The 26,740-nt window shown below is 34.5% G+C and overlaps 1 protein-coding gene across 2 annotated transcripts in view; it reads left to right on the forward strand.

The window, feature by feature from the left end:
- The first annotated feature begins 93 nt into the window (after positions 1 to 93).
- The window catches only part of Miro (mitochondrial Rho GTPase), a 68,153-nt gene continuing 41,506 nt past the window's right edge, over positions 94 to 26,740 (forward strand). For both annotated transcript variants that reach the window (XM_089249219.1, XM_089249220.1), the window contains exons 1-7: positions 94 to 317; positions 1,055 to 1,112; positions 13,715 to 13,855; positions 16,498 to 16,541; positions 17,212 to 17,265; positions 18,975 to 19,085; positions 20,917 to 20,967. In XM_089249219.1, the coding sequence (XP_089105345.1) occupies positions 1,061 to 1,112; positions 13,715 to 13,855; positions 16,498 to 16,541; positions 17,212 to 17,265; positions 18,975 to 19,085; positions 20,917 to 20,967 (453 nt within the window). In that variant the 5' untranslated portion in view covers positions 94 to 317; positions 1,055 to 1,060. The remainder of the gene's footprint in view (positions 318 to 1,054; positions 1,113 to 13,714; positions 13,856 to 16,497; positions 16,542 to 17,211; positions 17,266 to 18,974; positions 19,086 to 20,916; positions 20,968 to 26,740) is intronic.

Below are 26,740 nucleotides of genomic sequence, written 5' to 3' on the forward strand. Positions count from 1 at the left end.
ACAACGCTTCCTCGTTTTAGCCTCTACAACGACTGCGTTGTTAATTACTCATGTTACATACTTCAGAAAGTGGGCTCGCGGTGCGGAAAAAACACCTCTGCGTCAATGCTGCACACTCGTATGTTTATTATAAACATTTCTCGGGAGTTTGATTAGAATCGGACGAGAAAAATTAATTTCTGTGTGTGGCAGAGATACGATTGATTAATATCGCGAATATGCTTCGCGCCAAAATCCACTGAATTATTATCCTATCGCTTAATTTCACTCTTGCAGTCATCTTCAGATGTTCCCACGTGAGGATCCCATTATTCTAGGTAATCGCCGGTATTAAATTTATTTTTTTCAAAAATTATTTTCAGCTGATATTATTGTCGAAAGTATTTGCATTGGTTTCAAAAATATTCCCAAAAGTAAAATGAAGTAGCAAACACATAGGCGAAATTGAGACTTTCAAGTCTGGGGGGGGGGCATGATGATGATGATGATGTCAATTAATATATACGCAAATACATTAGATCGGTTGGCTTTACCTTTGACGCTGGGGGGCATTGCTCCCCCCCCCCATCTCCACCCATGAGCAAACACTACCATTACTGCTAAGATAAGATTTTCTGTTGAACAGTTTCCTGCAAGTGATGGGGGGGCTTTGGTTGATTAGGCTGAAAGCTGATAAAACAAGCGGTAATTATTAATCAGGTAGACTGAATTACATATGCTAACATCATATTTCGATTTGCTCTCAACAGTTTACTTGTAAGAAAAGTTTGATCTGGGCCCGATCTCTGCATGGGCAAGATGCTTTCCCTTCCAAATTCAATTCAAGCAAGCACATATTCACTGATAAATCTAACATCTTCAACACACGTGTATTTACGGGGGAAGGGGCGGGTCTAGCTGACTATAGAAAACCCTCCTTGGTGCTACCTATCTAGGATGTTATTCTGAATAGCCTAGGGTGGCGTTTCAGGGGGGGGGGGAGAGATCATTAAAATGTGAAAAGGGTAGCAAACATTTCTTGCTTTCATTAATTCTGTTTTATTCTTCCATTCAGGTGAATATGGGTCCTAGAAATGGCAAGAGAGAAGTCAGAATTTTGCTTGTTGGCGAACGTAAGATTCTGTAACTCTGTCAAATGTTTTACCTTATGTGTTTGTTATTTTGATCTATTTGTGATTGTTATTTTATTACAGTATGAGAGAAATTTTTGTGATTTATGCCCCCCCCACCCCCCAGAAGGGTCTATTTTAAGGTATAGAGTAATGCAAGCATGTGTTGAGCATTCAATTTTTTCATGTTGGTTTTTAATGGAGAAAACTATATTCAATGTACGGGTGTTGCATGGACCAATAAAATCCTCAATGATACTCAAATGGGGGATGTGGATGTCCTAAATTTTCTAAAGAGAATATGTGGAAACAAAGCACCAGGACCAGATGATATTTACTCTAGGGTCCTTAGGGAATGTGCTAATGAAGTTTCTGGGCCAGTTTTGCACAGATATACTGGAGTAGTTTTGCTTAGGATATCGTCCCAGGAAACTAAAAGCTTGCTAATGTGTTTCTAATGTTTAAACATTAGCGATAAGTAGTAAGTAGATGCTCATTGGACAATTTTTACAGAGGGGAGTGCAGTTGGCGCATGCACGCTACATTAGACTCAAATCAACGGAAGGAGAGAGACTCAACTCGCTGGAGAATAATAGTAATGATTTTTTATATATCTGGTATTTAAAGAGGTGGTTTTTTTTCCAAAGCTCATACCTTCCGCAACAATGGATGAAGATGATCCGGTAGAACTTACGAACACTGTGTCAGAGCCACATTATATGATTTTTTTTTTTTAAGAATACATTTATTCACTTTCACTTATGCAAGAAGGGGAAAGAAGAATACACAACATATTGTAGACTGACGTAAATATTAAGCCCTGTATAATTATTATTGTCGTAAATATCGATCATGTGATATTTTAATCGACGTTAAAGAGGAGATAAATTATTTATTATGTAAGCCGAAAAGATTATGGGAGAAGATTCTTGGCGTTTGTAGAAAATTCTAAGGGTTAAAATTAAATAATAAAAATTCATTAAACGTAAAAATTATTTGAAATTTTATTATTTTTAAAATTTAATGCAGATGCATTTTAATGCACATAGGCCTATTATCTTTGTTAAATATTTGATTATGTATTTTTACAATAGATGGCAGCAAATTCCTTCTGGATTAGAGAAATATCCCCATTCAGTTTTTAATATATAATAAATTTTCCACACCCGATATATTTTTGAACCTTCAATTTTCTTTTCAACTCCTGGCAGCACGTCGACCCAATATTCCATTGATTAATTTTTAGCTTGTTTGTTAAGATAGTTTTCATTTCTATAGTTCAACAAACGTCCATTGCGAAGATATTTTTCAACAAACTTGAAGGTTGTGTCCTCTGGCCATCTCACCATCCAATATTTCCGCGGAATTCTAGCGAAACTTCAGGAGACAACGGAGCATGAACAGGTTCACGCTTGAGATCAAAATAAACCCCTCCGTGAGAGAGCAAAAAGACCCCTCCAAAAGCGGCAGGTCACGCCCACTGGCGCATACACATAGGTCTACTTAACCGGAAAAATAGAACCGTTCTTATTTTATTTACCAACTAAATCACTTGCACACTTGCCAACTAAAGCCGTGTAAACAGCCCTTATCGTCTGCATACATTGTATCGTACTTGGCAACCTAAAATTTAATTACCATCTCATGTAAACGTACCTTAAGGCCTTATATAAGGGCAAAAACGTCAATGTTATTTATCTTAATTTCCAGAAAGCATTTGACGAGGTTCAACATGGTAAACTCTTGAAGCCATTATACAAGATCGGAGGCAACTTGCTGAATTGAATAGAATCGTGTTTAACAGATAGGTCACAATGGGTGAGGGTGAACGGAGAATTCTATAATTGTACAGATGTTACAAGTAGAGTTACTGAAGAAAGTGTTCTTGGCCTCATACTTCTTTCACTTTTTATTGATAAATACTAACAGGGTATCGATGGGATTGTTAGCACATTTACAGATGATGTGAAGGTAAAATAGGGGCAGTGTGAAATCAAAGCGATAGGAAGTTTCTCCAGACCATCTTAAACAGGATTGCAGCATATATGCTGCAATCCTGTTTAAGATGGTCTGGAGCATACATGCAAATGAGTGGAACATGATGTTTAGCATTGACAAATGCATTTTCGTTCATTTTGGTTCAAACAACCCACGTTTCACTTATGATTTGAGTGGTGTTATATATTCTGAATGCAATTAGAACCACCGATTTGGGAATTCTCATTGACGAGTGGCTTAGGGTTTCTGAACACTGTTCAGCAGTGGTCAAAAAAGTGAATAGTCTTTTTGCATTCTTCTAATGTCATTCTTCTGCTTTTCCAAAGTTTAGTTCGTCCTGGACTGGAGTATGCTGTAAGGTTTCGGAAACCATATCTACAGAGGGACATAGCAGGGTGTGGAAAAAATCATGATTTTTTTAAAAATATATATATATAAATATATTTTTTTTTAAATTTCAATTGACTGACTGCTTATTAATTAAAACAAGTCTTGGTAATCATTAAGAATGCATATTTTCATATCACCCAACTGCTTTTTTTCTAATCTCTCCAATTTTATTCAGCATTAATGAATAAACTACGAGCAAAAAATATGAACAACAACAATCTGTAGTTTATGTAACATGAAAGGGGTTGTTGAGTCCAAATTTATTTCATGGATTACCATTTTCTTTTGTAGAGAAAAGTGCTTTTATTCATGAGGGTCTCCCCTATTAAAGTGAATGCGTGGTGGCAATTCAGTATCACACATATGGTGCAGGTTTCTCATTTCAATGTACATTCAAACGGCCATTCAGCATAAACTAAATGAAACAAATTCTATTGACAAGATTGTTTCTTGCACAATTGGTGAATGTGTTTCCGACTTGCATGATGTTGCTCAATAGTTTATACATTTTATTCTTTCACAGATTTAATGGGTTTTATCACAAAAAATTAGAAACTTTACCTGGTTTTAATTTATACAAAAATTGCCACGTTTTCAAGACAAATAAATTCAATGACTAATGAATTTAATGGGTTTTAGTAAAAAAAAAACTGGACGAACTTGAAATTTTAATATGAAAAGTAAAGCAGAAAGCTCAATGATATTTATACATCTATTATTATTTTGAATCACAATTAGAGCATAGAATTCAAGGCTTTATAGACTACAAAACATTATTCCTTTGTTTTTTAATCATGGGAACCCTAGTACCAATTGTAATGCATCAAAAATATTTCATGCATTTATCAGTTTCCCAAACATTTTGTTCCATTGCCTCCCTTGTTCAGAAATTTTTTTTTCTCATCATCCCTGACTCAAGCGGAGCGGTGTCCAGATCTACAAGTATAACATAGGATCCTATGTTACACTTGTAGCATCTATCGCTCCCCAGGACCATTCCATCGCCCACTTTTCCTTTTGCAATTCCAGCAATACAGATGAACCAGCCAGACAATTTCACATTTTCAATACCTGCAAACTGGTCAAGATGGATAACTCGCTTCCAGAGATTCTATAGCTTCTGGACATTCCACCAAGACGGGAGAAGAGCAGGTAAACTCGCTGATTTATATTATGGGTGAACAAACTGAGGACATTTACACTTCTTTCCCCTTTCAGACTGACACTGAAAGGGGAAACTTTGAACTTGTTGTGAAGAAGTTTAGTGATCATTTCATTGTTAAAAAGAATACAATTTTTGAACAAGTACAGTTCAACAAACGTGTACAGCAAGGAGAATCAGTAAACAACTTCATTACTGCTTTATATAGCCTTGCTGAACATTGTGATTATGGGGAATTGTATGATCAACTCATACGTGATCGTATTGTTGTTGGTATTTGAGATAAATCTCTGAGTGAAAGGTTGCAATTGAATGCCAAATTTACGCTAACAAAAGTGGTAGAACAAGTTAGACTTAGTGAATCAATCAAGCAACAACAACATAAACTCAATGAAATGGACAACATCGTTCCTATACATGAATGTCTTCAAGAAAATCTGATCACTTTCAATCTCAAAAGTCTAATGTGAAAAATAAACCAAAGAGCAAGAACTTTTCAGATTCCCAACATTCTGAGACATGCAAATGATGTGTCAAGCAGAGACACGAGAGAAGATTATGTCCAGCTAGAGATTCCAAATGTTTTAAATGTTCAAAACTGGGACACTTCCGTTTGTTTAGCAAAGAAACCAAACCAGCATTTAAAAATTTTGTTATTTGGTCATATTCAAGACAACACAAACCAGGATTGAACAGTTTTGTCAATATTATGAATAAGAAATTGGAATTTCAACTAGATAGCAGAGCAGATCATACAGTAATACCTGCAACTTTGTATCACAAGATGTTTCAGAAATTGAATTTGAAACCAGCTGATAGAACTCTCTGTGGTCCAGATAACACTCCGTTAAAAGTGCTGGACATGTTTAAAGCACTTCTGAGCTATGTAAACAAGCAATGCACAGAAGAAATCTATGTCATCGATGGCTTGAAAAACTGTCTTCTTGGGAAACCAGCTTTGATAGCCCAATCAAAGCAGGGACCAGGCTTAGGACCCAATATCAGTGCTGTTCAACAGATTACTGCTATAGATCCAAAAAAAGAGTTTCCTGAACTGTTCAAAGGACTTGGACTCATGAAGGAATGATATTCCATACAACTCAAGCCTGATGCTGTTCCATCTGCTGTAATATAGCCAAGACGAGTAACTATACCTCTTTTAAAAAAGACAGAAATTGAGATAAAAAGGGTAGTCGAACAAAAAGTCATAACTCCAGTCACTGAGCCAACAGAGAGGTGCTCTCCTGTCATCATAGTGCCCAAAAGTGATGGAAAGGTGAGAATTTGTGTGGATCTGATCGAGCTGAACAAAAATTTTTTTATTAGAATTTGAATCCCCTTACCCAAAGTAGAATACACACTAAATCTCTTATCTGGTGCTAAAGTGTTCTCAAAACTGGATGCAAATTCAGGATTCTGGCAAATCCCATTGGATGAAAAATCAAATTATCTCGCAGCATTTATTGCTCCATTTGGAAGATTCCAATTTCTTAGACTGCCCTTTGGAATCTCTTCTGCTCCAGAACATTCCTAAAGAGAAGAATGATACAAATTCTGGAAAACACAAGTGGAACAGTTTGTCACATGGATGACATACTAGTGGGGATCTACTCAAGAAGAGCACGATGTGAGATTAAGAGAAGTTTGTCAAAAACTGAAAGATGTTCACTTGACTTTGAACAAAGAAAAATGTATCTTCTCAACAAGCAAAATTAAATTTCTTGGTCACATCATTGATAGCCAAAGAATTCACCCAGATGATGAGAAAATCTACTATCAAGGAGTATACGTCACCAACAAATAAGAAGGAATTGAAACAGATGTTGGGCATTGCGAATTACTTGACTCATTTCGTTCCAAATTTTGCAGAAGTGCTTTCTCCTCTAACTATGCAACAAAATAGATTTTGACTGGGATATACCTCAGAGAGAAAAATGTTTTTCTCAAATGGAAGGAGATACTGTCATCTGATCTTGTTTTGAAAATCTTCAATCCTAACCATGAATTCATAGTTACTGTTGATGAATCTTTGTGTGGCTTGGAAGCCACCTCATGCCAAAAACAAGATGATGGGTAGATTGGTGTTATTGCCTATGTTTCCAGAACTTTAACCACATCTGAGACTCACTACGTCCAAATCGAAAAGGAAGCCTTGGCTATTGCATGGGGTTGTTAGAAATTTAAGGATTACCTAACAGGAACTCATTTCAAGATAGGAAGTGATCATAAACCTCTGATTCCTATCTTCTCCAGAAAACGCCTGGCAGTCGAGTGGTTAGGGAACTAGCTTCTCACTGTGCAGGTCTGGGTTTGAATCCCGGTTCAGGCATGGATGTTTACTAACACTAACAAATTCCCTGGACGGATCATGCTGATCCCTTGGGAATACATGAGGATCACGTTATTATTATTAAAAAAATATTTGGACGACTTGTCACCAAGGCTACAAAGAATCAAATTGAGGATGATGCAATACTCTTATGACATAGTTCATATTCCAGGAAAGGACCTGTATGCATCAGATGCTTTATCCAGGAGTCCTCAAGTGTATCCAAACAAGGCAAATGAATTAGAAGACGAAATAGATGCATACGTCCAAATGATTAAAGAGACTCTACCAGCTTCTTCGAAAAGACTGGAAGAACTAAGAGAAGCACAACTTGCTGACGACGAATTTTGTCAGAAACTTTCATTACATACAATGAATGGATGGCATGCAAAGAAAGATGTAGATTCCTTTTGTCTACCTTTCTGGCAACATCGTTACGAAATCTCCAAGATGGGATAGTGATGAGAGGCTGTAGAATCATCATTCCTCGATCACATCAAAGTGAAGTTCTAAATCAGATTCACAAAGGTCATCTTGGAATTACAATATAAATGCGGAGCTAGAGCCAGATGTTCTGTCTTCTGGTTTGGAATAAGTAAAGAACTAGAAGAAAAGGTAAAAAAATTTTGCATGGCTTCTATTCAAGAATCTAAGAACTGGCACCAACCTCTCATTCTAATACCATTTCCTGATGATTGGAACTATGGAGATGGAGACCATGGGAGATGATTGGTATGGACTTGTTGAAGTACAAGAATTTGTGTTATCTTCTTTTAGCTGACTACTATTCTTATTTTCCTGAAATTGTAAAACTTGATAGACTGACAGCTGCTGAAATCATAAACCATTGCAAGTCCATATTCGCTCCACATGGCATTCCAGATATTGTTCGATCAGACAATGGGCCTCAGTTTGATCCAGTGTGAACATTGGAATTTCAAAGGTTTCCAAAGGGTATGGAATCACACACATTTCTAGTAGCCCAAAGTTTCCTCAAATTAATGGACTGGTTGAGTCAGCAGTTAAAACAGTTAAAATGCTGATTAAGAAGTCAGAAGATCCATACATTTCTTTGATGGCATATCAAGCAACTCCTCTAGAAAATGGATTCAGTCCAGCAGAGTTGTTGATGGGTAGAAGGATTAAAACAACTTTGCCAATAGCTGAAGGTCAATTGCAACCACAAGCAGTGGATAGAAAACCATCGAGGTCAAGGAAGAAAGGAGAGTTGAAAGACAGTGCCAAAACTACAACCAAAGACATGGGGTGAGAGATATTAAGAAATTACAGGAAGGAGAAGTATGGATAACTGACAGAAGAACTAATGGTGTAGTACTAAAAAAGACTTCATTCCTAAGATCTTATCTGATAAAGTCGGGAAATAACATCTATAGACGAAATAGGAGATATCTAATTCCCATCACCAAATTTCCACCCAGAGAAAGAAGAATTGGACTTTCCTTCATTAGAACATTGTCCTGCAGCAACTCCATCGAATTCAAGTGACAACTCAGCTGTTAGGCTGCCTATGTCACTAGAAGTGGAAGGATTGTTCACCCCCAATAGGCTCAACCTATGAAAAAAAAAGGGGGGGGGGGGGAGATGTGTAATAATCATCACCAATCAAAGAATTGAGCAGTCAAAAGCCATCTGGATGGCAGGGGGAACTGACAAGCGATGTATATGCTGCCTGTGTGTTTGTGTATGTGCTGTTTGTCTTGATTTAAGTAAAGTGATAATTAGAGCTCGGATTATATGCAAATGCATATGTGCATATGCATTTGCATATTTTGGCCTTTTTTAGTATTAATGCATATAAATGCATAAAATCAAAGAATTTCCAGTATAAGTGCATATTTTTGAAGGTTTACTTAAACTCACTTTTTTTTTTTTTATAATTTTCCAAATAAATATTGTTCATAATATTTTCATAACATCGATTTTTATTCCCGGTATGTGAAATTTAGTGAATTAATACATATTTATAAAGTATTTTACGATTACTAACTGTTTTATTGTAAGGCTATTTCTAAAGATGTGTCAAAATGTTAATTTTGTTTTTAGAAATAGTATCGAAATTCTTTTATTACTGCTATTTTCGTTATTGAGCAGCTACAACAAACTGAAAACTAAAAAAATGCCTGAATAAAAAATATGTAGAAGTTATTTGCATATGCTGTATACATATATATGAGGGGATATTTTTTGGTAAAAATTAAATACATATGCACTAATAGAAAACATGTATTTTAAAAACATATTCGCTTTTTTTGCATGGTGTATTTTTTAATGCATATTTTCCCTTTTTTTATACATATTTCGGAATTTTTGACTTTTTCAAGATTTCTAATGCATATTCTGGGGTGTTTAATGCATATTTTGGAATTTTCAGTGCACATTTTGTATTTCAAGTGCTTATTTTTGCATTTATAAGTGCATATTTTTGCATTTTTAAGTGCATATTTTTACATTTTTAAGTGCATATTTTTACATTTTTAAGTGCATATTTGCATATTTTTAGAGCATATTTTGCCACTTTTTTAGTGCATATAATCCGGGCTCTAGTGATAATACAACAATATCTAAGTTTAACTCCATATTTTTTCTGCAATTTTTTTCATGCACAAAATCTAGAAAAAGAGCAGCTTTCTTTCTGCAGTGTATCTTGGGATTAAGTTCCAATCTATAGTTACCCAAAAATATCTTCTATACTTCTTTTAATCACAGACTTTATTATGTATCAGCAACAGGCATACCATATCTGGTTAGTTTTACTTCAATATCATTGAAGTTATGTAAAGAAAAAACAAAATTTAAATTTTGTTTTTGCTTTAAAAGTGATTTAAATTAGTGATTTTAAAAAAATCAAGTCATTCAAATTGACGTGCCCTGGGACATAGATTTGGTTGAAAGGGTGTAGAGGAGCTACGCATCAGGGTTTAAGCTGGATAAAAAATTCCTTTTGCAAAATAGCAAAAATGGGGGAAAAAGCTTTAGCAAAATGCCACAATGCTAAAGTAATGATTGATGGCTGGATGTCTACTCGTTGCATACCTCCTGTATGCATTTTTGCGAAAGTGGCTACTACTTTTTCCGTATTCTACGATTTTCTTTCGCATTTTGCAAAAAATGAGACAGTAGCTTGAACCCTGCTGCGCATGCCCTTGTTGGCACCCTGGGCTTGAGTTATGCAGGGGGGAAGCTTCATTTTTTGAGTATTTTTACATTGGAAGAATGTAGGTGTTTGAGGGATATGATTGAAATGTTCAAAATTGTCAACAGGATAGATAGGATAGACCATGAATTATTAATACGCTATCAATCGACTGCTTCGACTAGGGGACACCAGCATCAATTGGTAAGGGACAACACAAACATACTCCCACCCTATCAAGAATATATATATATGGTGTCATATTATTCTTGATGCATGGGTAGAACTCATATCTTAGCATCTGATTAACAAATTAACAATTTCTGTTAAAAATACTCCTAGTAGTTCGAATGGCGACTCTACTCGAACATAACATTTCTATTTAGATGAATTTTATGGTATTATCAATATAAATATGTTTAGTAGCACCTGCACGTGAACAAAACCGTTGAAGGGTTGCAATAAATGCACTGGGTGCATTATCAATGACAACTTCGATATGAACAGCTTTCGGGCGAAACATACAAAAACAGCGGTATATTCCTTTGTCGAAAGAGATCCGTGACCTCTATGCTGTTTATATTGACAGGCCCTGTAAAGTCAACTCCACAAACTGAAAGAAAACGATTCAAAGAGGAATGTTGCAAACAACCTCCCACCCATAAGATATCATCACCACAACCTTTAAGGGATGCATTTTCAGAAGAGACATCCCAAAAAAATATGTTCAATTGGTTCCAATGAATCAGAACGCCACATTCTCAAATGAAAACCCATGCTCTCTGAGAACACTGATAAGCTGCTGCTGCAAACAAATGTTTATAGCACTTGTCAAATCATCACAACCGGATAATATATCGTCAACATACGTGTCATTCTTAATGACGTCAGCAACAGCTGATAAGCTCTCCTCACAGTTCAAGGCCATGTGATGCAATGATCTAGTAGTGGGGATGGGGGCTGATGATGTTCCGTAAGTTACTGTGCACAGCTGATAATTGCCCTGAAAATGCCTCTCACAAAATTCCTCTTTAGAGGGGAGAGAGTTTTCATGGGACACACTGTGTGTGTGTGTAGGAATCTCATCAGAACCATGAAGTGTTTCATCAATACCCAATTCAGAATGAAGACATATCAAATTAGTATTAGACTGACAGTTATTATTAGCTTCATTAAATTTTGCAGAGATCTTTCCTGACAGCAGCCAACCGAACAATGTATTTTGGGCGATAAGTGCACTATCGTTATCCCGTATTTGCCCTGGGCGTATCAAAGAGAAAAAATGCTCAGTTCCAATAATAATGTCAATATTTTTACCCTTATCAAAGTACACATCAGCTAATTTAAGTGAATCAGCATGAGAATTCAGTTCATCCGAATGGACAAACTCAGTTTGTCCTCAGTTCTAACGGCAATGGAGCCGTTAACTTTCTCAAGATATACGAATCAATGTCAATATAATGATTATCATCATAGGTAGAATAAAATTTTAAGTTCACTAACCCTCTAGTAGTACCAGCGATCACAGCTTCCACTCCTTTCACAGTAAAGCGGGCATTTTTGCGGGGAATACTCAATGCTTGGACACATGCTTCACTAATAAAAGGAATACTGAGAGCCAGAGTCGAGAAGTGCACGGGTAACGTATTCAAGACACACACTTGAGCCATTGGCAATAGCACACAGAAAGCAACGTTAGCGGAAATATTCGATTGAAACACTGCGAAATCATGCACCTTAGACTCTGTAGATACAGGCGTATCCGATAACGCAGCGGTAACACTAGTAGAAACGATTTCGTGCAAAGTTGAATGATGCCGCTGATCACATCGCGAACACCTGAACGACGATGAACATTCATAAATCTTGTGAGAGCTGGAGAAACAGTTGAAACATAACTGTTTCTTGCAAACAAAGTTTTTCTCTTGGCCACTGACCAGGACTTGAAAATGTTACACTTATGTAGCCAGTGAGGTCGATTGCATGACGGACAGCTCTTAATGATACTGCTAGGTGATGATGTTGATTTCTGTGACACCTTGATTTCGCTTGCTGACCTTTCAGGATTGAAGATCTCGAGGGCAGCGCATCTTGAATTGAAAAACTCGGGGAAGTTTCCGAACTTTGGAAAATCTAGTTCTGCTGTCTTTTGAGCCCAAAGCTGTTGCGTTTCTGGATCTACCTTGTCTAGCAGGATTTGAATGAGCCAAGGGTCCAGAGTAACAGCTTCATCAGCAATGACACACGAACTTCGAATAATCTCATCCGAAATATCGGCAATGTGTCTGAGTTTCTGTTCATCAGGGATAGAAACCGGTTGCTGTTTGAGGAACGTCTGTATCAAGGACAAAATTATGACTTTCTTTCTATCAAAACGAAGCAATAATTTTTCCCAAGCCTCTATGTATGTGGCTTCTGACACTGATATGTGTTTGATCAGTGCCACTGCATCACCCTCCAAGAGGCCCTTCAAGTAGCTGAATTTCTGGACGTTCATCAAATGCTCGTTTTTGTGAATCATCGATTTGTAAAGGTCCTTGAAACTCCAGTTTATATACGACCCAGTGAATGATGGAATGTTTATGCGAGGCAAATAACTGTCTCTTACCTCAGTAGTAGTAGTAGAGGGTGAACATGTCATCAACTGCGAAAGCACTTGTTGTTGTTCTGCCAGCTGCAGCAGAATTCTTTCAGTACGGGTGTCTGCGTCAGAAAACTCAACCATCATTGAAGGCACCTTTGTCACGGCAGCTAGAGCTCGTTTCAATTTTGATTTCATTGAAAGATACTGTTTTTCCACCTGAGAATTTCTGATAATTCCTCGTCAAAGCATTCGTCATGGTGAATGAATTCCTCGAAGACATTCTCAAGCCTTTCCAATCTGGTCTTGATGTCCTCGTGGTTGAACTCGGTTGTGCTTTCGATGAAATGTTGGATTCTTGTGATCGAGGCCTTAGCTCTGCCTCGATGAGCGACGATGTCCTTAGTTGACATGATATGGACTACTTTATGCAGTGAATCCCTGTTTGGGCGCCAAAAAATATATACGAACGACGAACGCACCATTATATACGGAGAACACAAAAATGGCTTAAATTATAAAACAGCTTCAAGTATAAAAACGTTTAATTAGACATGAGTAAAAAGTACGATTGACTCGAGCCGATACAAAAGAACATCTGCCTCAAAAGGCGGGAAAAATAACATAGATAATGATTGTGTAAGCTGTGCCATCTAGTGGCGATAGAGAAAAAGAACATAATGTAAAATATTACTGCTACATACACAAACAATAGTTATGCACAAAAAACCCCTTTCGATTATACAGATGTGATAACTTTGCATTAACATTTGAAATAAAAACTTCCAAAAACTTTATGCTTAGATAATGATTGTGTAAGCTGTGCCATCTAGGGACGATAGAGAAAAAGAACATAATGTAAAATATTACTGCTACATACACAAACAATAGTTATGCACAAAAAACCCCTTTCGATTATACAGATGTGATAACTTTGCATTAACATTTGAAATAAAAACTTCCAAAAACTTTATGCTTCTACTTATTATAGCTGGAGTTGGTAAAACTTCTTTGATATTGTCTCTGGTGAGTGAAGAGTTTCCAGATGATGTTCCTGCACGAGCTGAAGAGATAACTATACCAGCTGATGTCACCCCTGAAAAAATACCTACCAATATTGTGGATTATTCTGGTATTTCTGAATTTTATTATTTGTTAATTCATTCTGTATTCTTGAGGTTTTTGTTATGTGGTTTGAAATTTTTCTCAAAATTCTCGAACATGTCTTCAATTTGTTTTTTTAATGAAAAAAAAAAACGGTTACAGGGGTGGGAACTATGCACCGCAACTGTGCCGAAATTAACATTTTGCGCCATCCTGCTCCAATAGTGTTTCTGCACCAAATAGCCAAAATAGCAAATTTTGCCTCAGTACAGTATGCCCGGAAGCATGTTTTGCAAATGTACCGCTATTCCGTGATTAAAAATTTTTTCCACACAGCCAATCACGTTGCTTCAGCCTCTAAGATAATTTGCGTAACTATACGATATTTTCATTTTCGTATCTGATCGCAGAACAGTGGTGCAAATTAGGTAGATATTTCCACAGATGTACCGTGAAACATTTCAAATGTGCAATCGCACTGTTTTCAATGTTATATACAGTGCCGTCTTAATGCATGGGCCAACCCAGGCACGGCCCGTGGACCTGAAGAGAAGAGGAGCCTCAGAAAAACGAGAAGTAGATGAATTTTTCAAGAACTTTCAAATTAGGGCCTCAGAAAAATCATTTGACCTAGGGGTACATGATGCTCTTAAGACTGCCCTGGTTATATAAACAATTTTATTTTTTAAACCAACAAATTTGTACATTGAAAGCAAACTTAAATATTCAAATAGTTAAAGGTGGATCACGATTTGAAATTTCTAAAAATGTGATAGAAAATCTTGCAAATTTTAGTAAAACATTTCTCTCAATTTATCAATGCAATGCATTTTTTGATAGCAAATTAACTAAATATAAACTGATAAATTACAGTATGGAAAAAAAAAAAAAAAAAAAAAAAAATATATATATATATATATATATATATATATATAGAGAGAGAGAGAGAGAGAGAGAGTGTGTGTGTGCGTGCGTGCGAGTAGTAGCCCCAAATTTGGAAAATACACACTAGAAATGCCATATATACAGTCGCCCCGCCCGTATTCGCGGTTTCCATATTTACTGGGTTTTTTTTCCAACACTCACAAATCGTCATTCATCTGTTTTGTTTAGAAAATTTGTGTTTTGCATGTTTAGAATGGCTTGCTAATGACGTTACTGTCATCACTAGAGCCGTGGCAGCTTCCAAGAGTGAAACAGTCACCTCAGGTTGGATTAACCTTTGGCCACAATGTGCGCTTAGGGACACAACCATTTCTACAGAGCCAACTGAAGAGACTATAAAAAAAATTGTCACGTTAGCAAAACAGGTGGGTGGAGAAGGGTTCAGTGATATGGATAAAAAGTTGAACAGCTAATTAATAGCAATTCAGAGGTATGGACCAAGAAGGAATTAATGCCGGTTGACTGCTCCTGAAACTGAAGCAGCACCAGATGAAGAAGATCAAGATAAAGAAGTAGAAGATAAGTTCACCATGAGTAACATAGCGGAAGGCTTCTCACATTCAAATCAGCAATAGATTGTTTTCATGACATAGATCTCTGTATGGTACACTCTTCACCAGGGTTGCAACTAGGGGGGTGCAGGCGGATCTAGTGATCTGGTACCCCAGGCACCAAACCAGAGGGGGCATAAATTCCACCCATTAACCCCTCCTTCAGCATTACGGGGGGTGCCAAAATATGTTCTTGTCCTGGCTGATCAAGCATCTAGTTGTAACCCTGTTCTTCACATGTAGAAAAATTGATAGAAGAAGTCTTGTCATCATATTTAAACATATTTGATGACATGAAGAAGAAACGGCAAACAGAAATCACTATGTTCTTTCAGAAAACATCGCCATGAATCGCTGCAACCTCTTTTGTATTCCCTTATACCTTTGCGTTATCCTGCTCTTCTCATGCTGTTCAATAAACGAGATATACAAGAAAACAACTATGGTTTCGGTTGCGGATTTCCCATATTCTCGTCACCCCTGGAACATAACCCCCACGGATACGGAGGGCTGATTGTATACATATACATATCTTGAGTTCATGCTTTTTGTCCCCCCCCCCCCTCCCCCAGAAAAAGTTGAAATGGAGGTCCTGACTGTGCAGTTGTTTTATTTGAAAAGAATGGGGTTAACAAAAATATTCTTGTAAGTTAATTTCACTGCTGCAATTTATAAATATCTGCTCAAAAACTGCTCCAAATCCTATATTTTTCTGCTCCAAAATGGACTTTGTCACTTTCCACCCCTGCTGTTAAACTTTTACTTCCTATTTGATGTCAATTCAATTCTATTACAATACTTATTTTACTGTTTAATGCTGGCTAAAAAATTTTCCTTTCCCTCCTTTTATTTAATTTGGGAAAACAGCAAGGATATGCTATTTCAATTAAAATAGACTATAGTCTCTTTGTCTGACAAACGTCTATTTTGTGAATTTTTCTATATGATAAAATTTGGCTGAAAATCTCTTAGTTTCACTAATCTTATAATTTAAAAATAACTTCTCTATAATGAATTTTCTGTAAAACTATTTTTTTGATTATGTGAAGACGACCGTATTTCCCATTCTAAATGCATATTTATAATTTGCATAAATGGGAGTTTATTTTATGGTTAGCTCTTATTTCATGTTCTTTGTTTTCTTTTTCAAGCACTTTATTATGTATACTTTCAGCACAAGAGCAAGGGGAAGAAAGTCTCATTCTGGAAGTAAATAAGGTAAAAAAATTTTTTTACATTTTCACTCAGCTTATTTGAGGTAGTTCACAAAGTTTAATTTAAATGAAATGTAACAAAAACTAAAAATAATTTTTCAAAGTACCATAATATACATACATACACCTAATAGCCTAAACATTATTATTTACCATTCAAGTGCTAATTGAAAAAAAAGAAAAAAACCATAGCTTATATTAAAGACAATTCCCAAACTGTTTTGTTCATTGCCCACCCCCATTCAAAAATGTTTTTTCTCATCGTTCTGCCCCCTTCCTGAGAGATCCTATAGGATCTTATGTTGTATCCATAACTATTACACCCCCATAGGGAGACAATATTTCCCACTTTGGAAAACATTGGTTAATAAAGTTAAAATCTATGAACATTTCTGTTTTTTATTTTGTTGTTTTCTGTAGAAATAAGCAATTTATTTAAATTAATATGAAATTAAAGTTGTGCAAATGAGGTATTTGAGTATCCGCACCTGCACTTTAAAAGAATTTTATGTAAGGGATGATATTAAAAATAAATACATATATAAACACATTACAAAAATTCAGTGCATAAATATTCATAACAAAAATATTTTCTAAGTTGTTTTTAATGATATAATTTGCTGTGGTACTTGATAACTTCAATTCATAATGTTCATATTTTTATTTCGCTATAGGCTAATGTCATATGCATTGTATATGCTGTGGATGATGATGATTCAATAGACAAAGTAAGGGTTTATTTTTGTTATTTTATGTATTTCACTGTGCGAATATTTTGTTTATTTTAACTTTTGGAATCAATGTTGTGAACCAACAAGATAATGGTTTTTTTTGTGAAAATATATTTCAACAGAGAAGTTGCTGCTATTTCTCATACAACATCAACGTGTGAGTGTACACTTATATGCTTTGCAATTATTACTTCTACTGCGTGGGTGTGCAAACTCCCTGCCCATAGGCCAATTGGGTCCTTTATCTTGCCCACAAGCAATTCTAATATTATTTCATTATTTTTAGATATTATATAAAACATAGAGTTGAATAAGATGTGCATAAAAAAATTCTAATTATGCAGAAAAAATCTTTGCAACAATCAAAAACTGGTATAATAGTGATTTCACCAGTGTGTTTTACTCTTATTTGGTCCTCAAAGAAGTAATTATATTCAATTCTATTACAATACTTATTTTACTGTTTAATGCTGGCTAAAAAATTTTCCTTTCCCTCCTTTTATTTAATTTGGGAAAACAGCAAGGATATGCTATTTCAATTAAAATAGACTATAGTCTCTTTGTCTGACAAACGTCTATTTTGTGAATTTTTCTATATGATAAAATTTGGCTGAAAATCTCTTAGTTTCACTAATCTTATAATTTAAAAATAACTTCTCTATAATGAATTTTCTGTAAAACTATTTTTTTGATTATGTGAAGACGACCGTATTTCCCATTCTAAATGCATATTTATAATTTGCATAAATGGGAGTTTATTTTATGGTTAGCTCTTATTTCATGTTCTTTGTTTTCTTTTTCACTTTATGTATACTTTCACACAAAATAATCCACAAAAATAATCCTGGTAGAAATATGACCAGCAAGGGAGAAAGTTTGAATACTCGTACTTCACATCAAGGTTTTAAAACCGGTGTGCCGTTAGAGGTTGAAAATTGCTGCCCTACAGTCTCATCTCGCAGCCTAAATTTCCATAATTTCTTGCAACCTTTTCCACCAACCCGTCTTTGCAAGTTTGGGAAACTATTTCTAGAGAGCTCTATGCTTATCTGATGTATTGAAAAATTTAGCAGGTATTGATGAAGATGTGAAAAAAAGGACATAAAAAGAATACAACATACAGAAAATATTATCGCAGAAAGTAGTTTATCGGCAATTGTCAAAAATCATCAGTCTGAGTAAAACTCAAACGTAAAGTTTTGTTAATTTCTACAAAATGAAACAAAATGAAGTTTGCAAATAAATGAAAATGTACGTTATTATATAAAAAATCATTAACTTTTCAAATACATAAATTTTTATGAAGACCTAAAAGAGTTCACTCTAAACATTAAATTACAAATTTTTTCAATAAATTTGAATGTATGAATTGAATGAAGTTCTTGTCACCATACACATTTTCTTTGGAACGCATTAAATTAGCAGAATTTTAGTAATGTTGTGTTCTTAGCATTCTTAATATAGCTATATAATATATGTTAATAATGAATTAGGGAAATAATTAATAAAAATCGACATATTTTTATTCTGATTTCTCTTAACTAAATCTTCACATGATTTTGTTTTTCTGATGGAATAAAGCAACTAGGTTTTATGAGGACTCAATTGTGTATTGGTTTGAAATATTTCATTTATATTTTTAACAGTATTTTTCACAATTTTACTGTTAGGGTTTTGTCTAACAAATGAACTTTGTTTTTCTTTAGATTACTAGCTACTGGCTTCCATTTATACAGGAGCAGCTTGGGGATGGTCACAGAATCCCTGTCGTTCTTGTTGGTAACAAATCTGACTTGGTGGATTATAGCTCTCTTGAGGCAAGTATATAAAGAAAGAGAAAAAGCTTCATTTATAAATAGCTTTAATCACCAGTAACAAAAGAAAAAAAATCATTGAAGTTCAACTCATGAATAATGAATGATTTCTCTAAAAAAAAAAAAATTAATTGATCTTCAAAGTAAACATTTTTTTATTTTGAGTTTATTAACTTTCATGGAAAAGTGAGTGATAGTGTAAAAAAAGTAAATAAACATTAATAAAATATACTTAATGGTTAAGCCACGGTGTTGACTGATGAAACAAAATTACATCCATTGAAATGGTATCTACATTTCATCCTTTGTAGTGCTGGACAGCTAAAAATTTCACATTTTTTAGTTTTCCTTTGTCTTAGTGGAAATACCAAATCAATTTCCTCCATGAATGGAAGGAAGGAAAATTCTGTATTTTTTCCTTCCTCCAAAAAAGTGGTATTAACCAGGATTTTCGTTTGAATGCCATGAGTTTTTTCTTTGGTCTTCCAATTTTCTAAAATGGAATTTTGATTGCTAGAGATACAAAAATAATTGGAGTTATGATGCTGTAGTTCCAGACAAATTCAAATTTAAGGATAATGCCTGGTTTACCAATATTTATATGTAATTTGTAAGTGGCACCAAAATATATGATAGCCATGCATATTGCATGGCCATGGTAGAAGAAAAATTTCACTAAAAATGTCAGTATCTAATGCAAATTGACCTCTAGATATATCACCCCCTCATATTAGAAGCACGAATGTGCAAATTTTCCTTTCTTTTTATCAGCTGGTTGGTTATATTATTTCACTTTCTAAATTTTGCCTAAAACACGAATGCATACGTGTGCCAATATTTCTGATTTTCCCGGAAGTCTTCTGAATTTTTAGTCTAATCAAAATTTTTTGGTTGGGAACAGGATTCTTCAGAATTGACATCCATATTTTTAATTGGCATCTTTTTCTCAGCCACATCCTTGGGCATTTTGCCTGTTGTGGTGTTGTATTTGTATTAATTTTCGTATCTATATAGAAAAACCCTAAAAACCCAAAAATCGTGCCTCACAAAAATTAAGTGACCATGTTTGCTCAAGAAAAATATCGCCAACTGTTGGCAAATATGATACAAAAACTGAGTAAAGTTTCTAATTATTGCTAAAATCTCCAAAAATGGCCATTGGTGGGAAATGAAGTGCTACTGCACGTCACAATGGATCAGGATGAGTTCCACAAAAAACATTTAACACGACAAATATGTGTGATGAATATTCTTAGTCATAATAATCTGCTTGATTTCAGTGAACAATAAAAATTCAAGTAAGCTTCATTCAAAGTAGAAGAAGAAAAAAAAAAATTCTAATGAAAAAAAATGCCAAAATTACAAAAAAATACAGGAATGTGTCCTAGGAAAATTTGTGATGCGGTCACCTGAAAAATACCAAATTTTCTCTTTCATTTGTGCTGCATGTTTTCTTTGGCAGTAAAATATTTCGCCACGTAACAAGCTATAGATTTTTCAACTCTAGAAATTGGCACCTATGAGAATGTGTATCCCTATTGAATTGTGTGTTACAAAACATTTTAGGGAAATAACTTACATATAGTAACATGGGTAGAGTATACATTCAAACATCATTTCCCACTTTCTTTTCTTCAAGGGACATTGCACATTTGTGTTTCTAGCATGCTGGGGACACATATTTTTTGCTTAGAGATGGCTATGTGTTATACAAATTAACTGCAGATTTACCATCTGCATGGCTTTTTTTTGTGCGCACAAGCAAATGGTATATTTTGCAAAGTTACTTGGATGACTAGTTTAGAAAAATTAATTATTTAAAATTTGATTGCAGTTACTACTCCCGATCATGAATGAATATGCTGAAATCGAATCATGTGTGGAGGTAAATTAACATTTTTCATTTTTAGCTCATTTCATACTGAAATTTACATTTTCTCCAAAAAAATAAATAAATAAAATAATAATAAACCAAAAAAAGTCAATCTTCATTTTTTTAATTTTCTATTGAAATATTTGAGTATTGAGTTTTTTTTGTTTTTGTTTTAATGTTGAGCTCTTGCACAATGTTAAATATCGATTTATTCTTGGAGTCCCTTTTGCTATGCAATATTGTGATATAGAAGAGGCATAGATGATTTTGGAATTGAATAGATCCCATGAACATAATTATTTTCCACATGTTTAGTATATTTATGTGTAATCAAATTCATAAATCATGACTATATTAATTATAACTTTATTGATTTGGCTTTTCGAGTTAATTTCAAGATGGGTTGTGACACCATGTGGTTAAAAAAATGCATACTTCTGATACAATGTGCAAATACAGAACACTAAAATTATTATATTCTTACTATCACACATATTAAAGTATAATATTTTAATTTGATCTTGTTATAAATTTTATTGTCATAAAGCAGGGCTTGACAAATCTTAGGTGCCAGGTCGCCAAGGTGACTAGAAAATCTACATTGACACCTAAATTTTTTTATATGTAATCGTTCAATTGACTATGAGTGACATTGTACCTTTTAGCAAAGGAAGGAAATATGGATATATATATTTGTAAAAGTCAGAAAAGAAAAAAAAAATTTAGTAACCATTTTTATTGAGCAAAAAATTATGCTTGGCTCCTAAGCAATTTGGATGGTGCATAAATTTTTTTTGTCAAGTGCTGCCATAAAGATAGTCTGTATTGTTATCATATGCTGATGGATTAAAAGACAAAAGTATGCGTCATAAATTCTAGTCAAAACTGGTCCCTTATTTATAAATAGCAAAGGCAGATTTATGACATTTTCACCTGCTGGCTACTAGAATTTTGCCTCCCTTCTCTTGTTTCAATTTATTGTTTTTGACCACCTGCACCTCAGACCACTTATGCCTCTCTTCCTATGTAAATAATGCCTCTGATAAATGATAAATAGTCATTTAGAGAAATAATTGTATGAACTCTTATAGTGATAATCAGAAGTAGGAAACAAACCAAAATATTGATTACATCATTTATCATAATTAAAATTGGTTTGTAAAAAAAAATTGACCCCTGTATTAATCATTAATAATTTTTATAGTACAGTAATAGTAGGCAATAGCCTTTCTATCTTTATACTAAAAGTAATATACAGTGAAACCCCGATATAGCAATGTCTCTGTGGATCAAGAAAAGTATTGTAGAGGAATTCATTGTTGCAATTTTTAACTATATAATGATTTCCTTTATATTGATATTACTCTCTGGTCCTGATTCATAGTGTTGATATATGTTATACTCTATTTATAATAACTCCCTTATAACAATATGTTTCTCTGGTCCCTTTGGTCATCATTTATAGGTTTTTCACTGTAGTATGTTTAAGTTATAAATTTTACAAAACATAAGTTATTAGAATTTATGCATACAAAGAGGTAGCAAAAGAAAAAAAGGTTTTTACATCAACCTAATTCAAAATGAAGACCATATCCTTGTAAAAACTCAACCCTGTTGGAAGGACTACTATTGTAAATAATGTGAGAATATTCTCCAGTTATTTATAATAGTCCTCCTCAAAATATTTATAATGCATATTATAATATTCTTTATAAATAACTTGAGAATATTCTCATAGAGGATAATATTGGAGAATATTCTCTAGAAGGCGACTATTATTTAAATAACTTGAGCGTATTCTTATTATTCTTGAGGAGAATATTCTCAAGTTATTTTTATAGATGTAAAATTCTCTGTAACAATCTTTTGAAAGATTCTTGAGAATATTCTTGAAATTACAATAAATAATTTCGCCTTATTTTTACGTGGTAATGAATGTTGTCTCAAAATTAAAAAAATAATACACATATTTATAATATGCTACATTTTTATGAATAATCAAAATATACAGTCGATTTCCATTTTAACAAATACTGTTATAGCGAAAAAATCTTGTTTTAACGAAAACTTTTTTTTTCATATCCCAGATAAGTTTACATAGAAACAATTTAAAAATCCAAAATTCCTTTATAACAAAATTTTGTTATAACGAAGCAGTTTCTTTGGTCTCTTGGAGTTATAACAGGATTCAATTGTATGTATAATAGCAAATAATGGCAAATTGATTGTATTCACATTTGTGAATAAAGGAAATTGTGTTTGTTATTTTGCTGCAAACAAAAGTAACTATACAAAAAATATCTCCATTCTCAGAGGATACTGAACTGTTCAAAATGGGTATTAAGACTAATTATTCACGATAGCTTGAAATTGAATAGAGTAAAGAAAAAGCAATGATATAAAGGTAAATTATGAGAAAAACTGATCCTTGGCATGTGTTCATACATAAGAAATTGACTAACCTGGTACTTTGAAGCAGTGGTTCTCAACTGGGGGGCCCCTGGGATATTCTAGGGGGCCACGGACGGAAATCTCGCAAAAGGGGAGCCATGGCTGCTTATAAGGGGGCCATGAAGAAATTTTGTAAAAAGAGTAACCAACAAAAATAATTAATTTCAAATAAAATGCATAGAATATTTTTTCCCCATAATATTTCCTGTATTTAAGTAACATTAATATGAGGGAGGGAGCATTAAGTGACTCGCTGCCATTCAGTTGAGTGGTTAGGGAGCTAGCTTCTCACTGTGCAGTTCTGGGTTAGAATCCTGGTTCGGTCATAACTATTAACACTAACAAATACACTGGACTGCTGATCCCTTGGGAATACAAGAGAATCACATTATTAAAAAAAGAGAAAGTGTTACATATAACCCGGATTGTTTTATTACATACGTTATGGACTTGACAGTGGGCCATGACACAAACTATAGAAGAGGATTCAGCAAAATTGTTCAGTAACTGTAAAGACAGGAAATTGTGTGCGTGTTCGAGACAAAGATTTGTTAACCATTCATTGACATTCTTTTGAGTGTTGATGTATAGTGATGGTTCTAAATGTAATCCTAGAAGCAGGGGGAGGGGGGTGAAAGTTTTTCAATCACATCGTTTTCAAGCAATTACAGACAGATAGCCATCTACCATAGCTCAAAGCTGTCCTCAGCCAGACACTGAGTGGTTTGTTGCGGTTAAAAAATTGAATAAAGAATGATTGCTCTGGGGTATTTTTTATGAGTTTTGAGAGGGGTGCCAATCCATTGCCTCAGCTAAAAGGAAATAGTGTTGGGCTATTACTACTGGAAAAAAGGGTGGATGACACCAGGGATATTTTAGAGATATTTGTTTACCTTCCCCCACTCTGTGCTGAAGCTAACCGTACATTATAAGCAGGGTTGTTTGGTTTAAACCAAGTCCTAAATATCATTTTTTCCTTGAAAAATATCATATTGGCTCATTATTAGCCAAAATGTTTCATTTTTTTCCACATTTTATATTCTTGGGGTACATTTTGATGGTACATCTTTAAATGGCATAAGATGGTATAAGTGGGTTTTTTTCCCAAAAAGTCTCATAAAAGTGGCCTGAATGTATATATGTATTTTTAATATGAAGTACTACATTCTTACTACATTTTCTAACCTTTGGCTATATTCTGATGCTCTATCTTCAGCAAATTCATGAATAAGGATTGCATCACACATCTAAATGCAGTGGTGTATTATCTCACTGGGTTTCTTTTACCCTTCACAAAGAAGCAGTAACAGTAGTGACATCATCATGCTAGGGGCAGGAGGTCTTACAATTCAATAAAGACACCAGCTGCCCCTAAAGGACAAAGACTAGTGTACTAGTAACTAAATTACTTTACAGACATTTTCATTTTCTTTCCCATAAGAAGTAGCACATCTCCTGTATATCTCCCAGTCTTAATATCCAATAGTTGTGTTTTTTATATACTTTTTCGCTATTAGGCCCAGTTAATCAGGGTTATACTGTATAGTAGTAGTAACAGATTTATCAAAAATTATCAGCTATATACAGGGTGATTATAATTGAAGTTTTGATTCCAAAACTATACAATAAGTACTCGTCAGAATGACTTGAAAATTTGCATGGACACTTTTGAAGCAATGGAAATTTCTTTCGCAAAAGGAAAAAAAGTGCAAGTAAATGATGCTGTACTTGGCCAGCAGTATAATCTATTTTGTGCAACCACATTATTTCGGCACTTCCACAGCATCAGTGTGTGGATAGTACAACTTTTATCAAGATGCCGATTGCAATACCAGCGAAGCAGCTGCTGAAGAACCATTTTGACAATAACAGGATGACATGACACCTGGCCGTCAGTTCACCTGACCTTAACCCCTGCAACTTTTGGCTTTGGGAGTACCAAAAAACCCGGTTTTTTGGTTTTTTTACCAACCCTGATTATAAGGTTTCGAGAGGAATGCACATATACACAATACCATTTTATTTATTGAATTTAATTTTTTTTGAACTCTAACTATTTCTCATTTAGATTTCCCATTTGAAGTGTTTTCCACTTGTAACATTTTCCCATGATGGCTTTTTCAAAAACATTATAAGTGACACTCACTTATCACTGCATCTCAATGGAAATATCACAAAAATTCAATTCTTTTAATTACGTGTTAAACTTCGTGATATAAAAACCATACATGAGAAAAATGCCTATAAAATTCTTTTTTTATAAAACTATATTGCTGTACAACTTAAGAAACCTTTAATTGGGGCATAACATTACTGTTGTTTTAATCTCAAGCATTCATATGCTATTAATTTCAATTTAACAGTAAAAATGCAATTTTAAACATGTTTAAGAAGGTCTTATTGTTGCTTGGTTTCCATATCTAATCAAAGCAGATGATAGTTAGTAAAACTGGGGGCAGATGACAGCACTACACATAACAAGCATTACACAGAAACAAACTTTACGTCAGGTTGCACGACACGTACACGCACATTCCCGCACGTACCGATTCGTTGGGGGGTTCCGCGGGGGGGGGGGGGGGTTGCATGTGTGGTGTAGCAGTAGTAGGTAGGGGCTCGGGGATCAGCCACCTCGTTGGGCAATTTGCCTGTTGTGGCGTTGTATTTGTATTTGTATATGTATTGAGACTTCCTCCAAGATTGACACCACCAGCAACTCTTTAAAGGTGTTTTAATCAATATTGTACATTTTTTCTATTAACAGGCTTACAGCATCCCTAATAATTTCAACAGACTTTTCCTACCCTGCAAGAACAATACTGTGAATATAAAAAAAATTCCAAAAGGGTGTATCACCATTTTAAAACAATTTAAATCCATCTATTTGCATCCATCTATCCACTCCTGCATCTTCTTATTTCTCAGAAAAGTGCAATAAATTCTCACGTGTATGTTCACTTGGAAATGTCCGTAACCAGTTAAATGCATCTCTTTGTATCTGTTAACCTGAAGTTTATTGGTTTTTAAATTGATTATGCACATGCAAAACTAGTTCTGTAAAGCTTTTTACACAATCTGCAAAAATTGTGCAGATTTGATAGTTAGAAATGATTTCCATAGATTTCAAAGTTTTGGAGTTGGAGTCAAAGTGAAAATGTCAAATAATTGAATTTAATGTGTCCCATAAATGAAATATCTTAATGTTGAAAGGTATGTAGCAGCCATCTTCAACCTGTCACTCGCAAACACTGTGTTGCTCCTCAAAGCACCAATAGTACTCTATGCTTGTGTCTAATTTCATGCTCATAAGTACTTCATCAACACTGCTTTGCCC

This window comes from Pholcus phalangioides, unplaced genomic scaffold (assembly GCF_987345545.1).
Source record: "Pholcus phalangioides strain wild (caught in Gottingen) unplaced genomic scaffold, Ppha-v1.0 ptg000022l_1, whole genome shotgun sequence".
Lineage (NCBI taxonomy): Eukaryota > Metazoa > Arthropoda > Arachnida > Araneae > Pholcidae > Pholcus > Pholcus phalangioides.